The following is an 18,297-nucleotide window of genomic DNA, read 5'->3' as shown; positions in this document are numbered from 1 at the left end:
TCATACCTCCCCCAGAAGAGATCCCAATTATTCAAGAACCAGAAGCCCTGCCTCTTGCACCAGCTTCTCAGCTACGCATTTATCTGTCAAATCATCCTGTTTCTACCCTCACTGGCGCATGTCACAGGTAGCAATCCAGAAATTACTACACTACACTAAGTGAGACTGTGAGTATAGAGGCACTGTAAAGAGGCTTCAAGAGATATAGACAAGCTGAGTGAGTAGGTGAGAACAGGTTGTCCATTTAGTTCCACGGAACAAGAAGTGTAGGTTAAATGGTGAACAGTTGAATCACGTGGATGAACTGTGGGGGCACCACAGTTGTGTAGCAGGTATTGCAGGTCATGATGATATTGCAGCTTGGGATATTGGAGTCTGAAGTTCAATTCCAGTGTCCTCTGTAAGAAAGTTTATACTTTCTTCCCTTCTGTACATGGGTTTTCTCCACATGCTCTCGTTTCCTCCCACAGTCCAAAGATGTACCAGTTAGTAGGTTAGTTATAAATTGTCTTGTGATTAGACTAGGGTTAAATAGGTGGGTTGCTGGGTTGACCCGAAAGACCTGTACCATACCGTATGTCTAAGTAAATAAATGAAACAATAAATACTGAAGCCTACCATGCTGCCTCTACAAATGATTATGATACTCCCCTTATTACAAGAGGATTCAAACACAGTTGAAAGGTAATCTTATTACAATGTTAGGAACCCTGGTGAGATTGCATTTGGAGTATAATGTGCAGTTTTGGTGCCCTTATTTAAACAAAATGATATAGTTGTCATGGAAGGAGTACAGGGAAGGTTCCTTAACAACACACCCAAAATGCAAGAGGAACTTAGCACTTCAGGCAGAATTATGTATGCCAAGACCCTTCATCGGGACTCTCCCAAAATATCGGCTGTTCATTCCTTTCCCTAAATACTGCCTGACCCGCTGAATTCCTCCGCCATTTTGTAGGTACTGGTCTGGATTTCCAGCACCTGCAGAATGTCTTGTGTTTATGAGAAGGTTCTCTAGACTGGTTCCAGAAATAGTGTATTAGCCATAGGAGAAGAGACCGAGCAGGCTGCAACTGAATTCCTGAGTTTGTAAGACATGGAGATATCCTCAAAAAGACAAAACTTTTGAAGGCCAGGCAGCATCTATAAGGAGAAGCACTGTCGAAGTTTCGGGCCGAGACCTTTCATCAGGACTTTGTCGACAGAACTTCTGCTTATAGATGCTGCCTGGCCTGCTGTGTTCCACCAGCATTTTGTGTGTGTTGTTTGAATTTCTAGCATCTGCAGATTTCCTCGTGTTTGAAACTTTTGAAGTTTTCATTTATTTTTACCCACACTTTCTTATATTTCACTGCAGGATGACGACACGAACTTCCACATGGACTTCATTGTCGCTGCCTCCAACTTGAGGGCAGAGAATTACAGCATTCCCCCAGCCGACCGCCACAAGGTAGGCAGCATGCACCTGGAGAGAGCACTTTGGAATGACATGTGCAGGCAAGCCAGTGAACACAATCCTCCACTGTAAGAGGAGGGGACCTGAAAACCACAGGGCATGTTAATTTCTGTTTAATACTTGCTGGATGAGCAGAGGCAGAATTGCTAAGACCCAAATTAAGAGTCGCAAGGGATTAGTAAGACCGGAGATGCAATCAATCATTGTGCACAGCCAGTTAACAGGACAGATGAAATGTTGGTCTTCAGCCTTCACCCTACCTGTAACCACAGGCTATCTGTCACTGTAACATCTGTGGAACAAGATCGATGCCAACAATTATGCACAGGATACTCGTAGAGGAGAATCTGAGCAGCACTTAGAACTGCCAACAATTATTAACCCTATGGGAATGTTGAGAGATTCTGGTTCCTCATTATCTACCCCTTACTATTCATGGACCTGGAGCTCAGCTAGTCAGTGCTGTTGGTTATGCTGAAGGCATCTCATTCTCCATCTTCCAACTCTAGAACTATATTCTTCTATTCCTCTGCTTTGACTCCCCATTTGATGCTTCAGTGTTTTTTTAATTGTACTGAAATACAGTGAAAAACTTTGTTTTGCAAGCCATCCACACGGATCATTTAAAAGCCTAAGTACATTGAGCTGGTACAAAGGGAAATATAATAACAGAATAGTGTTACAGTAACAGAGAAAGTGCAGTGCAGGCAGGCAAATAAGGTGCAACAGCCATAACATGGTAGCTTAATATATCAGGAGTTCACTTTCTCAAACAAGATGTCCTATGATAGTGGGATGGAAGCTGCCTCAAACTGGCGATATGTGTTCTCAAGCCATTCACATCATGTGACTCAATCTGAGCCAATGATCGCAATGAAGCTGGCAGTGACTGGCCACACAGACTTGAAGGGATGCATGACCCCTGCCTTGTGTTTACCCTTCCTTCCATGGCTGCTGTGCTGTGGCTGCCATGGAGAGTGGTCACTAGGGCAGAGACTTACTTCGCATGATTCCAAACTGCAAGGACACAGTGACTGAGGTCATCACAAGCAGCTGCCATTGGAAACTGTGAGGTCATATTTTATGCAGCGGTTAGTGTGAAGAATTCTTACAAGTTTGTGAAACCCTTGTGTGGGCTGCAGTGCTTTCAGAGTGCTATTTCAGCACACAGTGAGCACCAGTTTCTAAACACTTCTGTTTCCAAATGGATGAAAAGTTTTCCAGACCAAAATTTAGACAAGTTCATCATGAACCCAGTGTCAGGCTTCGATAGAGAGTAATAGCAATTCCAGCTTTTCCCTTCTGTCTGGCTTCCCAGAGTTTAAAGTAAAAACAAGATTGGCAAGATGCCAGTGCACTTAACATCCTTACTATTTCTATAAAAGATTGTTTATAATATTATTAAAGTGATGGCAGGCAGATGGAGTCTGCACTGATTTACAATCATGCTGTAAGTGTGTTCTTTCAAACTCTTCCTAATGATATTAGCTGGAAAATAGTCTATATTGTGGCTCCAGCTGTAAGATATAGCACTAAAGCAACTCTGACCCCATTTTCTTGAGTTCTAATTTCACCTTCTGTTGTAGAACACAGAACAGTCTACCACAGGAACAGGCCTTTTAGCCCATGATATCTGAGCTGAGCATTTGGTCAAATTAAGTTGACCAAACTGTCTGCACATGATTCTCATCCTTCCATTTCACAGTAGCATAACAGTTAGTGCAGCACTATTACAGCTCGGGGCATTGGAACTTGGAGTTCAATTCTGATGTCCTCTATAAGGAGTTTGTAACCTCCTCCCCATGGAATGTGTAGGTTTTGTCCAGGTGCTTCGGTGTCCTCCCACCGTTCAAAGATGGTTGGTGGGTTAATTGGTCATTGTAAATTGTCCCGTAATTAAGTTTGGGTTGAAACCGGAGGTTGCTAGGCTTGAAAGGCCATGTAGAATATCAATAAATAAATTATCTGCATATTCATGTGACTATTTAAAAGCTTCTCGAATGCCTCTAGCTTCTATTATCACACCTGCCAGCATTTGCCACTGTGTTAAAGACACTTGTCCTTCATGTCCCCTTTAATCTTTTCCCCCTCACCTGAAATCTATGTCCTCTAGTATCTAATAAACAAGTCTGACTATCTGTTCTATCTGTAACTTATAAACTTCTGTTGGACCCCCTCAGCCTCCAATCTGCCAGACAAAACTGGTCTGGTTTGTCCAACCTCTCCTTATAGTGAATACCTTCTAATCCAGTCAGCTACCTGGTGACCCTCTTTTCCACCCTTTCCAAAACTTTTATTGCAAATTTACATGGCAATGGTGAGACCATAGCTAGAGTAACCATGCAATTTTGGGCACTATTTTTAAAATGCTTATCTTTCACTCGATGTAGAGATTCATTGAGTTCATTCTCAGAATGAAGTAGCTCACCAATCAAGCAGAAAATAACCTCTCCTCTTTATGACTATTTGTCTTGGCCTTTCACAATCTTTATGCTAGACACACTTCACAGCCAATGGAATGTAGTGTAGGAGATGTGCCATCAAGTTCTTACTAACAGTAGTGAGATGGTCTGTTTCACTCAGGGATAAATTTTGACCTGTGTGTGTTCCTCTATTCTTTAAATGTTTAAGTTCATTGTCAGGAGCATATGTAATGTGTAAATGCCATGAAAATGAGCTTTTTATAGCAGCAAAACAGTACATTACAAGGTCAAACATAAGTTAATATAAACCTAAATTAACATAAATTGTACATGCCATATACTGTATGTGTACAAAATAAACAGAGGAGCATAATGCTAGTACAGCATTGCAAAAGGGAGAGATAAAAGCATATAGTCCAAGATAGTATTGTGGTTTTTCAAGTCAGTTTGAGTGGGGAAGGAACCTGAACCTTTAGGTATGAATCTTCAGGCTCCTGCACCTCTTACCTGATAGCAGCATCAAGTAGAGGGCATGGACTGAATGAAGGGGCTGGATGCCACCTTCCAACTCATTACCTGTTATAGGTGTCATTGTTGCTGGCGAAAATTGTGTCCATGATAGTGGCTGAGTCCACCTCTCTTTGTAGCGTTTTGCATTCCTGAGCACTAGGCCATGATGCTGCCATTCAGAATGCCTTCTACTGTATATCTGCCAGAGTCTTTAGTGATATTCCAGATCTCCCTAAACTTCCCAAAAGAAGAGACACTGAGGTTGCACCCATGTGCTGGGAGCAGGATAAATCCTTCAAGATGCTGGCATGCAGGAACTTGAAGCTGCTTGCGCTTTCCATTGGAAACCATCCAATGAGGACTGATGTTTGTTCATTTAGACATGCCCTTCCTACGTCAGACCTTGGTTTAACATCCTCTCCAAATGTCCAGCAACTCCTTAATCTATTTCACTGTGTCTGAAGGATGTGAAATAATATCACAGTGTAATCTGTGGATGGTGGTTTGTGCAAGACTGCCCCCACTTTTCCTCCTTCTCTCTGTAACCTCTAACCCCCTGACCATTCAAGAACCTATCAATCTCTGCTTTAAATACACCAAATGACTTGGCTTCCACAGCCTTTTGTGGAAATGAATTCCACAGATTTGCCATTCTATATAAGTGAGATGAATAATGAATGCTCAAAGTTTTTGTTTGAAAAAGATGTCTTGATATTGTGTCCATGCATAAATAATCTGTTCCACACATGCTTTAATGTAAAATCCACTGTTCTACAGTTAATTTCAACAGAGTGACTTTAGAAGATAGAACATACATAGAACACTACAGCACAGTACAGGCCCTTCAGCCCACGATGTTATACCAACTGTTTAATCTACTCTAAGATCAATCTAACCCTTTCCTCCAACACATCACTCCATTTTTGTATCATCTATGTGGCTATCTTAAATGTCCCTAATGATTCTGCCTCTTAAACTGCCCTATATTTCATGCACCCACTACTTTCTGTGTAAAACCTTACTTCGGACATCCAATCACCTTAAAATTATTTCCTCTAGTATTAACCATTTCCACCCTGGGAAGAAGGCACTAGCTGTCCACTTGACCTATGCCTCTTATCATCTTATGTATCTGCATTTTTGCTTTCCCACATCGGCTACCTCTTGCCCATGCTTCACTGTTTGTTTCTCCACTGAAGCCAATCTAACAGGTGCTAGAAATGGCTGATCCATTAATTATGATCATCTGTCTACACTGAAAGTTACTGTAGATCTGTAGGAGAACATAACCATATGTCTGAAGGTGAGAGTGGGATGAAGCCAGTTTACTTTGTGGGACACTGTGGTCAGCTGTACAATGCATGTGAAAAGGTCCAAATTTTGGAAGTTGTTCTTACCCAGCTGCTTTCTTTGCCCTTCGCTATGGAGGTAATGGTGACAGCCTCAAGTCTTCCAATAAATTTGAGTCTGGCTATCCACTTATCATCTTCAGTCCTTCCAGCTTTTATCAATTTCTCAAGCAGAGAGGACTGATAGAAGCCACAGACTAAGTACAGAATATCCCTGAGGTTTCCTTCAGGATGGGAGGGAAAACATACAAGTGAACTGGCATTGTGAGCAAAACTGATAGCAATACACACAGACAAACATGCTCATTTGTGGCTTTAGCATCTCCAGATCAGTATGTTGTCAAACTCATATTGGATATTATACTTGTGTTTTGCATGTAGGCTGTGCAGAATGGAAGATGTTGCCTTCACTAATCTAATAAAACCTGGTTGTTGTACTTACTCTCCAGTCCAGCAATAGGTTCCCTCTGCTACGTTATTTATTGTGATAATCTGGTCCTCCAGATTTGCATACGTTTTCCCATAATTGTTTTGTATACCGAAAGAGGACCAGACACTGGAATTGCGAACGTCACCATAGCTTAAGGTCTCATGGTTATTTTCAAATATTGAATGAGAAAGTACTGAGAAAAGGAAATTTTGAAAGACTATTAAATGTTACTGAAAAAGGTGTTCCAGTGACCATAAAAAACCTTTTCTGTCTGGTTTGTAAAGTAAATATGCTTTTTAATATCCTTCCTCATTGGGATGGCTCCGTAGCAGTTAGTGTAATAATATGATGGCAACAGGAGGTGACAGTTCTACCATTGGGCTCTGTACGTTTCAGGTAGGGTGAATGTTATATGAACAGCACAGTGGCGTAACAGTCAGTGTATCGCTATTACAGTGCCAGCAAACAGGGTTCAATTCCCACTGCTGTCTGTTCTCCCCATTGGTTTCCTCCAAGTGCTCTCATTTCCTCCCACATTAGAAGTGTAATCAGACAGTGCTAGTTCATTGAGCCGGACGGGCCTGTTACCATGCTGCATCTGTAAATGAGATTTAAAAATTTTAGAAGTGTGAAGTTTGTGACTTGTCCCTAATAACTCTATTGTCTATTGTCTATTTTAAAGTAGTGTATTTGCAACAGCCATCAGACCCATGTGGTTTATTCTGATGCTATATCTCCACTCCAGCCTCATCCCACTCTCATTATTTAACCCAATCAACATATCTTCCTGTTCCTTTCTCCTTCATCTATTCATCCAGCCTTTCCCTTTTGCACAGTTGTATCTTCATTTGAGGATATAATGAGTGCAGTGGATAGAGGGGAACAGATAGACATGATTTACTTGGGTTTCCAGAAGGTGTTCAATAAGGTGCCACATAAAAGACTTATCCATATGATAAGGATGCATAGAGTTGGGGCTGATGTATTAGCATGGACAGAGGATTGGTTATCTAATAGAAAGCAGAGAGTTGGGATACCTGGATGTTACTCTGCTTGACAATAAGTGGTGAACAGAGTGTCACAGGGGTCGGTGTTGGGTCCGCAACTGTTTACGATATACATTAACAATCTGGAAGAAGGGACCGAGTGCAGTGTATCTAAGTTTCCTGATGATAATAAATTGAGTGGAAAAGCAAATTGTGCAGAAGACTCGAAGAGTCTGCAGAGAGATATAGATAGGTTAAGTGAGTGGGCAAGGTCTGGCAGATGGAATACAATGTTGGTAAGTGTGAGGTCATCCACTTTGGAAGGAAAAATGAAAGAGCAGATTATTATTTAAATTGTAAAAAAATTTGCAGCATGCTGCTGTGCAGGTGGACCTGGGAGTGATTGTGTATGAATCACAAAAGGTTGGTTTCCAGGTGCAGCAGGCTATCAAGAAGGCAAATGGAATGTTGGCCTTCATTGCTAGAGAGATTGAATTTAAGAGCAGGGAGGTTATGCTGCAACTGTACAGGGTACTGGGAAGGCTGCAGCTAGAGTACTGTGTGCAATTCTGGTCTCCTTACTTGAAGAAGGATATACTGGCTTTGCAGTTCATGCAGAGGCGGTTCACCAGGCTGATTCCAGAGATGAGGGGGTTAGACTATGAGGAGAGTTCGAGTCGCCTGGGACTGTACTCACTGGAATTCAGAAGAATGAGAGGGGATCTTATAGAAACATATCAAATTATGAAAGGGATAGATAAGATAGAGGCAGGAAAATTGTTTCCAATGGTAGGTGAGACTAGAACTTGGGGCATAGCCTCAAGATTCGGGGGAGTAGACATAGGATGGAGATGAGGAGGAACTGCTTTTTTTAGAGGGTGGTGAATCTGTGGAATTCTCTGCCCAATGAGGCTACCTCAGTAAATATATTTGACAAGGTTGGATAAATTTTTGCATAGCTGGGGAATTAATATGTAACCCCCTGGGTCACCTCAGGCTCACTCAGCTCGTTCTCGTCTGGGGGAGCAGCCTTCGGCCCCGCCAAACTGGGTAATCAGCTGGTGTGGATGGTGTGTGATGTCCCCGCCTGGCCCAAAAACAGACAGTACACCATATGTGATTAAATGATTACAATTTATAAAGATTACTATAACTGATTAATAACCATACAGTATATATGAAGGAAAAGAAAATAAAGAAAAGGCGCCAAACTTACCAAAGTCCAAACCACTTTGTGCACAACCATTGGAGCTCAATTACTGAAGTCTTCTGGCTGCCATTCGATCCCCTCCGAACTCCTCGACTAGCAGCTCTGGACCCTCCAAAGTGGTCAACCAAGCGCATCTAGCTTCATCTCCTCTCTTCGGGATACCTCCTGGCCTCAGACCCCCGCTTGGGGTCCGTTCCTCGCCCAGTTTACAGCATCGCGTCCTCTCTCTCTCACCCCCTCACGCCGACTCCCCAAAAGCCCACCAACAATAGCTTAAAGACTCAAAAGAAAGAACAACATTAATCCCAATTGGTTTACAAAGGAATACAACTCTCGTTATCAGTAAATTTTAACCCAAACAAGCTTCCAGCACTCTCTCGCAACAAAGAAGTATTCCTACTTTTAACAAAATAAAGCCATTTTGATTAACATACGCAGTAACAAAGAAAAAGAAGAAACCCCCCTTTACAAATAGTTATGGGGAAAAGGTAGGTAGGTGGAGATGAGTCCATAGCCAGATCAGCCATGATCTTCTTAAATGGCGGAGCAGGCTCAACGAGCCAGATGGCCTACTCCTGCTCCTATTTCTTATGTTCACCTCAATCACCCAGCGTTGACAAGTTCCACATTTGTAATGAAGATGATGCTGACGTTTATTGCCCTACAACAGTGGAGATATTTTCTCCATGTTTACAGACTGCAATCCAAATCTTTACTAAACTTGAAGACTGCTATCTGATCACCCTATCATCTTTATTGCATGATCTACAGCTTGTCCAAACTTTGCTGAACTCCACAATCTCCTGGTTCTGCTCACATTCTTTCAAACCTGTTTTGTATGATTTCCCATTGACTTGAATCCTCTTCATAACATTGAAATGAGACAAGTTCTACCTGACTATTTTCTCTAAGTCTTTCTCTGCAATTTTCCATTGTTATGACGTTTTTATTATTCACCTTGTTTTTTAAGTCATTAGGAAGTTTGTAGTATGGATTAGTAATTGTTCAAGGACTTGGTTGGGATGCTGTGCTGGGCTGAAGGTCCTGTTCCTCTGTTGTATTGTTTTATGTTCTACTTCATTTTTCTTCTTCATGTCTCACAGACTGTCAACCATTGCAGGAAAGCTATAAGGCCAATACCTGTCACTGTCACTACTAACATGGACAGAAGATTGGCTGACTGACAGGAAGCAAAGAGTGAGAATAAAGGGGGCCTTTTCTGGCTGGCCACCAGTGACTAGTGATGTTCTACATGGGTCATTGATGGGATCACTTCTTTTCATGTTATGTGTTGATAATCCAGATGGCAGAATTAACTTGCTTTGGGGGCAAGTTTGCAGACAATACAAAAATAGTTGGAGGAGCAGTAGCGTTGAGGAAGAAGAAAGTTTGCAGAAGGACTTGGACAGATGAGGAGAATTGTACAGGGGAATATACAATCATGCACTTTGATAGAAGAAGTGAAGGTGTAGATTATTTTCCAAACAGGAGGTGGATTTAAAAGTCAGAGGTGCAAAGTGACTTGGGTGTCCTCGTGTAGATTCCCTAAAGGTTAATTTGCAGGTTGAGTTGATGTTAAGAAAAGGTAGCATTAATTTCAAGAGTACCAGGATATAAAAGCAAGGGTGTAATGCTGTAGCTTTATTGGACATTGATGAGACCGTACTTAGAATATTGTGAGCCATTTTGGGTGCCTTATGTAAGAAAATATGTGCTGGCATCGGAGAGGGTTCAGAGGAGGTTCACAACAATGATACCAGGAATGGAAAGATTAACATATGAGGAGCATTTGATGGTTCTGGAGCTTAGAAGAACAAGGGGGGATTTCATTGAAACATACCAATATTTGGAAGAATGTAGAGATGATATTTCCAATATTGGGAAAGTCTGGGACGAGAGGGCACAGCCTTTGAACAGTAGGACATTCCTTTAGAACAGAGATGAAGTATTTCTTTAGCCAGAGGATAGTGAATCTATGAAATTCATTGCCACAAGCTGCTGTGGAGATTAATTCATTGGATTTAAAGTGGAGGATGATAGTTTCTTGATTAGTAAGGGCATCAAAGGTTACTGGGAGAAAGTGGAAGAACGGGGTTGAAAGGAATAATAAATCAGCCAGAATGGAATGGCAGAGCAGACTCAATGAGGTGAATGACCCAATTCTGCTCTTATATCCTGAGTTGGAAAAAGTCATCCACAACCCAAGGATCTGCCTAAGAAGAGCAGAGAAGTGCAATCCTCTTGCTCACACACCACAAGCTACATTCATACATAATCCTTCACCTATTTTTTTTTTGGCTATCAACTTTGGTTGGAACGATGTCATGGCGGAAGAGCCCATACTGTACTGCGATGTCTGTGTGTTAAATTGAAGTGCCCTTTATGTTTCAAATAATTGAATAATGTACTTTTGGGATGTGGTCTGATTGGATAAGCTATTTATCTTGAAACATCAAATAAACCAGGAGTGAGAGTATAACACAATTTAAAGCTTTGTCTTCTAACTGCCTGTTTCTCTATTTTTTTTTCATATGTAATTATTATCCTGTAAAGGGTTTGGTCATTTCCAGTGGGTATTGGACCTTAGCAAAGACTCATAGAGCACTACAGGACAGAAACAGACTCTTATGCCCACTTAGTCCATGCTGAACCGAATCCCATCAATCTGCACCCGGACGATAGTTCTCCAGAGCCATGCACTTATGCAAACTTTTCTTAAGTGTTGAATTCGACCCCGCAACCATCACTTGCACTAGCCGCTTGTTCCATACTCTCCCAACCACTGAATGGAGAAGTTCCCTCTCATGTTCCTCTTAAACATTTCACCTTTCACCTTTAACCCATGACGTCTAGCTCTAGTCTCACCCAACCTCAGTGGAAAAAAGCCTGTTCCATTTATCCTGTCCATACCACTCATAATTTTGAAAACCTCTATCAAATCTCCCCTGATTCTTCCACATTCCAGAAAATGAAGTCCTAACCTGTTCAAACTTTCTCTGTAACTCAGGTCCCAGCAACATCCTTGTAAATGTTCTCTGTACTTTCTCAATCTTATTTATATCTTTCCTATAGGTAGGTTACCAGAATCACACACAAAACTCCAAATTAGGGCTCACCAACGTCTTGTACAATTTCAACATACATTGCAACTCCTGTACTCAGTACATTGATTTATGAAGGCCAATGTGCCAAACCTTTCTTTACAAGCCTGTCTACCTGTGACACCACTTTCAATGCATTGTGACCTGTATTCCCAGATCCCTCTGTTCTGTTTCACTCCTCATGCCTTACTGTTCACTGTGTAAATTTCACCTTGGTTGATCCTCTCAAAATGCAAAACCTCATACTTATCTGCATTAAATTCCTTCTGCCATTTTTAGCTCCATTTTTTTCCAGCTGATCCAGATCCTGCTGCAAGCTTTCAAAGTATTCTGCACTGTTCACCACACCCTTAATCTTGGTGTAATCTGTAAATTTGCTGATGTAGTTTACCACATTATCTTCCTGATTGTTAACATAGATGACAAACAACAACAGTCCCACCACCAATCCCTGTGGTGCACCACTAGTCACAGGCCTTGCAGTAAGAAAGGCAACCTTCTACCTCCATTCTCTGGCTTCTCCCAGGAAGCCAATGTCTAATCCAATTTACCATCTCAGCCTGAATGCCAAATGACTGAACCTTCTTAACCAACCTCACATGTGGCACCTTGTCAAAGGCCTTGCTAAAGACCTTGTAGACTAAATCCACTGCATTTCCTTCATCATCTTTCCCGGTAACCGAATCTAAAATCTCTACAAGATATATTAGACACAGCCCACTGCCCAGGAAGCCATACTGACTATTCCTGGTCAGGTCACAAAGAGAAAATCTGCAAGTGCTGGAAATCCAAGCAACACACACAAAATGCTGGAAGAACTCAGCAGGTCAAGCAGCATCTATGGAAAAGAGTATAGCAGACTTTTCAGGCTGAGACATTTCATCAGGGCTATTCTGAGTCAGGCCTTGTTTATCAAAGTGCTTACATATCCAGACCCTTTGACTACCTTCCAGTAATTTATCTACTACTGGGGTCAGGCTCTCCAGCCTATAATGGCTCTGTTAATTCTTAGAGCCATTCTTAAACAATGGAACAACATTAGCTAATCTCCAAACCTCCAGCACCTCATCCTTGACTCAGGACATTTTAAATACCTCTGCTTGGGCTCCCACAATTCTCTTGTTCTGGAGTGCTGTGAGGGGATGCACAGTGCCAATTGAAGGTAGAATTGTTGTCTCTAGTCACAGTGCTGCAGTTGCGATTATGAGGTATCAGAATCAGGTTTATTATCATCGGCATGTGACGTGGAATTTGTTAACTTAGCAGCAGCAGTTCAATGCTATACATACTCTAGCAGAGAGAGAGAAAAATAATGTAATAAATAAAATAAAACAATAAATAAACAAGTAAATCAATTATGTATATTGAATAGATCTTTAAAAATGTGCAAAAGCAGAAATACTATATATTAAAAAAAGTGAGGTAGTGTCCAAAGCTTCAATGTCCATTCAGGAATTGGATGGCAGAGGGGAAGAAGCTGTTTCTGAATTGCTGAGTGTGTACCTTCAGGCTTCTGTACCTCCTAGCTGATGGCAATAGTGAGAAAAGGGCATGCCCTGTGTGCTGGAGGTCCTTAATAATAGACACTGCCTTTCTGAGATACCGCTCTCTAAAGATTTCCTGGTACTTTGAAGGAACTTTCTTCACACATAACTTGCTCCAATCTGACCTAAAGATGTTCAGTAATGTACATGCTAAATGTTCTACCACTTTCTCCAATTTTACTTTGACTTGAAGCTATTGCTTAACATTGGCCACTGTCCAGGATCTTCAAATATTGACTCATATCTTATAAAGATCATCTAAGGTTTACAACACAGTAGGCTTCTAATTCTGAAAAGACATTCTTCTAAGATTCAAGATTGTTGAATGTCATTTCCTTCATACAAGTTCCAAGTAAATTTATTATCAAAGTACATATATGTTATCATATACAACCCTGAGATTCATTTTCTTGTGGGCATACTCAATAATTCCAATAATCATAATAGAATCAATGAAAATCTGCTCCAACAGAGCAGACAACCAATGTGCAAAGACAGTAAACTATGGAAATACACAAAGAAAGCAGAAAAGAAACAATGATGATAATAATAAGTAGTAAATAAAGACGTAGAGATGCTACCATGCTTTCTTCGTAATTGCATTTGTGTGCTGGTCCCAGGACAAGTCCTCTGAAATAATGTCACTAGGGAATTTGAAGTTACTGACCTTCACCACCTCTGATCCACCATTGAAGACTGTCAGTTTCCTCCTCCTGAAGTCAATAATAAAAGTGTAAATGGAAACAAAATAATTGCTAGTCCAGATCTGATGGAGCACAAATAAAAACACACTGAGATTAAAAAAAAACAAAATAATGCTAATAAAAAAACAATAAGTACATAAGATCGCTTATATGCAGAGATTGATGGTATTGTGGTGACCCACTTCCTAGCGCACTCGAACCGGCTCACAAATAGCCAGCGCGCTGGCATAAAGGCCAGTCCCAAAAGGGCACCAGGTCTGCTTCACCAACAAAGGGAAAAGCTCGCGCGGGACTGTGAATACGTGCCTCCTACAGCATCCACGCCCAGGTAGGGCGGGATCAGGGAGGCTTTAAAGCGAGGCCGCGAAGTTCGGATAAAATCTTCTTTAACTGCAGTTTACCAACTCCATGTCGTTATTTCAGCGCTGAGTGTAGCACACCGCTACAATTGGTGACCCCGACGGTCCAAACGATTTTTGGACTGGAGATGAACGACGCCGCATCTGTTCATGCAGTTTGGTTGAAACTGCCAAGCTTCTGGACGCTGCGACCTCACCTGTGGTTCCAGCGAGCAGAAGCCCAATTCCACGTTCGGCAGATAACCTCAGAGGACACACGTTACTACTACATGGTGAGCTCCCTCGACCAGGAAACAGCGGCCCAGGTTGAGGAGTTCGTACAGTCTCCCCCAGTGGACGGCAAGTACACGGAATTCAAAGCCCTACTCATAAAGACTCTCACGGCATGAGCGGGCTGCCCGTTTACTGCACCTGGATGGCTTGGGAGACAGACCTCCATCGGCTTTAATGAATGAGATGTTGTCTCTGGCCGGCAGACACAAACCCTGCCTCGTGTTTGAGCAGGCATTCCTGGAGCAGCTGCCCAAGGACATACGCCTGCTGCTGTCTGACGCGGATTTCAGCGACCCCCCAGAAGGTGGCAGCCCGGGTGGACTTGCTGTGGAACGCCAAGAAGGTGAGTGGGGCATCCATCGCACAGGTCACCAGGCCACACTCCCAGCAGCAAACCAGACCAGGCCCGGCCCCAGAGCCCGTTAACCCCAGAGGCAGGGGTGGGGAGCCCAACGAACAATGGTGTTTCTACCACCAGTGGTGGGGCGCAGAAGCCCGCCGCTGTAGCCCACCCTGCAAGTTCCCGGGAAATGCCAGGGCCAGCCGCCGCTGATGGCTACGGCGGCTGGCCATCGGGATAGCCTCCTGTATGTGTAGGACAAACGGTCAAGACGCCGTTTTTTGGGCGACACTGGTACAGAGATCAGCGTCTTACCTCTGATGAGTTACGACACCAGCAACAGGTCCCCCCCAAGGACCGTGAACAGCAGCACAGTAAGGACCTACGGCACCCGTACGGTGCAGCTACTGTTCGGCTCCAGCCGGTTCGCATGGGACTTCACACTGGTCACCGTAGCCCAACCGCTTCTGGGTGCGGATTTTTTGCGGGCTCACAGCCTACTGGTCGACCTGCCGAGGCAGAGACTGGTCCACGCCGAGACCTTTCAAACGTTCTCCCTGGGTGAAGCCCAGGTGCCAGACCCTCACCTAGACTCCATCACACAGTCCGACAACGACTTCACCAGAGTCCTGACGGATTTCCCATTGGTTCTGGCACCGCAGTTCACGGCAGCCGTGCCCCGACACGGCGTACAGCACCACATCCCTGCCCAGGAATCACCCCTCCACGCCCGTGCTCGGCGGCTTCCCCCGGACAAGCTCCGACTGGCGAAGGAGGAGTTCAAGTGGATGGAGGAATTGGGGATCATCCGGCGGTCCGATAGCACATGGGCCTCCCCCCTGCACATGGTGCCCAAAGTGACAGGGGGCTGGAGACCATGCAGCGACTACCGCAGGCTGAACGAGGCTACCACACCGGACTGCTACCCTGTGCCGCACATTCAGGACTTTGCAGCAAACCTGTACAGCACACAGATGTTCTCAAAGGTAGACCTCATCCGGGGATACCATCAAATCCCGATGCATCCGGACGACGTCCCCAAAACGGCACTTATCACCCCATTCGGCCATTTCGAGTTCCTCCGCATGTCGTTCGGCCTGAAGAATGCCGCACAGACGTTCCAGCCGTTAATGGGCGCGCTGGGACGCGACCTGGACTTCGCATTCATCTATTTGGATGACATCCTCATAGCCAGCAGCGGTCGTCAGGAGCATCTGTCCCACCTCCGTCAATTCTACGCCCGACTGAGTGAGTACGGTCTTACAATCAACCCCGCCAAATGCCAGTCCGGGCTCAACACTATTGACTTCCTGGGCCACAGGATTACTAAAGACGGGGCAACCCCTCTGCCCGCTAAGGTAGAGGCGGTCCGCCATTTCCCCCGACCCACCACAATCAAAGGCCTTCAGGAATTCGTAGGTATGGTCAATTTCTACCACCGCTTCCTCCCTTCAGCTGCCCGAATCATGCGCCCCCTGTTCGCCCTGATGTCGGGTAAGGGCAAGGACATTACCTGGGACGAGGAGTCCGCCGCCACTTTAATTAAAACGAAAGAAGCCTTGGCAAACACCACGATGCTAGTGCACCCCAGAATGGACGTCCCTACCGCCCTCACAGTGGACACCTCTAACACGGCAGTCAGTGGAGTGCTGGAACAACTCATCGAGGGTCGCTGGCAACCCCTGGCCTTTTTCAGCAAACACCTGCGACCACCCGAGCTCAAATACAGTGCTTTCGACCGGGAACTGTTGGCGCTATACCTGGCAATCCGGCATTTCAGGTACTTCTTAGAAGGCAGGCCCTTCACCGCGTTCACGGACCACAAACCGCTTACCTTTACGTTCAAGAAGGTGTCCGATCCCTGGTCGTCCCGCCAGCAGCGCCATCTGTCCTACATCTCTGAATACATGACAGATGTCCGGCATGTCTCAGGTAAAGACAATGTCGTGGCGGACATGCTCTCTCGCCCCTAACATTCATGCCCATTCCCAAGGGGTAGACTTTGAGGTGCTGGCAGAGGCACAGCAGGCAGACGAGGAGATCCCGAGTTACAGAACCGCAGTCTCCAGTTTGCAGCTCCAGGACCTCCCCGTAGGCCCAGGTGAGAGGACCCTACTCTGTGACGTCGCCACGGCCAGCCCCGTCCCGTCATCCCGGCACCTTGGCGGCAACGCGTTTTCAACTCCATTCATAACTTAGCGCACCCCTCCATCAAGACAACCGTCCGGATGGTCTCCAGCAGGTTCGTTTGGCACGGACTCCGCAAGCAGGTCAGTGAATGGGCCAGAACGTGCATGCACTGCCAGACGGCCAAGGTGCAGTGGCACACCAAAGCCCCACTGCAGCAGTTCCATCCCGCCCACCGGCGTTTCAACCACATTCATGTGGATATCGTGGGCCCCCTGCCAGTGTCGCACAGAGCGCGTTACCTCCTGACTATCGTGGACCGGTTCACAAGATGGCCAGAGGCGATCCCGCTCACCAACACCACCTCCGAATCTTGCGCCCGAGCCCTGATCGCCACCTGGGTGTCCCGCTTTGGTGTACCGGCCCACATTACCTCCGACAGAGGCGACCAGTTCACCTCCAGCCTGTGGTCAGCTATGGCCAGCCTTTTGGGGACTCAGCTGCACCACACCACTGCCTACCACCCACAGTCAAACGGCCTGGTGGAGCGTTTCCACCGTCACCTAAAGTCGGCTCTCATGACCCGCCTGAGAAGAGCTAACTGGGCGGACGAGCTTCCCTGGGTCCTGCTTGGAATCCGCATGGCGCCCAAAGACGATCTGCACGCCTCGTCGGCCGAGTTGGTGTACGGTGCACCCCTGGTCATCCCCGGGGAGTTCATACCAGCCCCAAGGGGGCAAGAGGAAGAACCCGCAGCAGTCCTGGGCAGACTACGCGAGGGGCTCGGTGACCTGGCCCCCATACCCACTTCGCAGCATGGGCAGAACCCGACCTGAGTACCCAAAGACCTGCAGAACTGTAAGTTTGTATTTGTACGAAGGGGCGGGCATCGGCCACTGCTGCAACGGCCCTATGAGGGGCCATTTACGGTGCTCAGGAACAATGGGTCCACGTTCATGCTGGACGTTGGGGGGAGAGAGGAGGTTTTCACGGTGGACTGCCTCAAACTGGCCCATGTGGACTTGGCGCAACCGGTCGAGTTTCCGGCACCGCGGCGCAGAGGCCAACCTCCCAAACAGGGTCCGGCCCAGACTGTGGACATAGGGGGGTGTATCGCCGATTCTGGGGGGGGTGGGGGTTATGTGGTGACCCACTTCCTAGCGCACTTGAACCGGCTCACAAATAGCCAGCGCGTCGGCATAAAGGCCAGTCCCAAAAGGGCGCCAGGTCTGCTTCACCAACAAAGGGAAAAGCTCGCGAGGGACTGTGAATACGTGCCTCCTATAGCATCCGCGTCCGGGGAGGGCGGGATCAGGGAGGCTTTAAAGCGAAGCTGTGAAGTTTGAATAAAATCTTCTTTAACTGCAGTTTACTGACTCCGTGTCATTATTTCAGCGCTGCGTGTAGCACACCGCTACAGTATGTCCATAAAGTGACTCTAAGCATGGGACTGTCTGTACAAAAGGTGACTCGGACAGGAAATAA

At 45.3% G+C, this 18,297-nt stretch overlaps 1 protein-coding gene across 7 annotated transcripts in view; it reads left to right on the top strand.

The window, feature by feature from the left end:
• Positions 1-18,297, top strand: part of LOC132378004 (ubiquitin-like modifier-activating enzyme 1) — a 416,994-nt gene that overhangs the window by 219,950 nt on the left and 178,747 nt on the right. For all 7 annotated transcript variants that reach the window (XM_059944584.1, XM_059944583.1, XM_059944586.1 and 4 more), the window contains one exon: positions 1,358-1,450. In XM_059944584.1, the coding sequence (XP_059800567.1) occupies positions 1,358-1,450 (93 nt within the window). The remainder of the gene's footprint in view (positions 1-1,357; positions 1,451-18,297) is intronic.

The sequence above is a fragment of the Hypanus sabinus genome, chromosome 19 (genome assembly GCF_030144855.1).
Source record: "Hypanus sabinus isolate sHypSab1 chromosome 19, sHypSab1.hap1, whole genome shotgun sequence".
NCBI lineage: Eukaryota > Metazoa > Chordata > Chondrichthyes > Myliobatiformes > Dasyatidae > Hypanus > Hypanus sabinus.
This window is presented reverse-complemented; position numbering and strand designations above follow the sequence as displayed.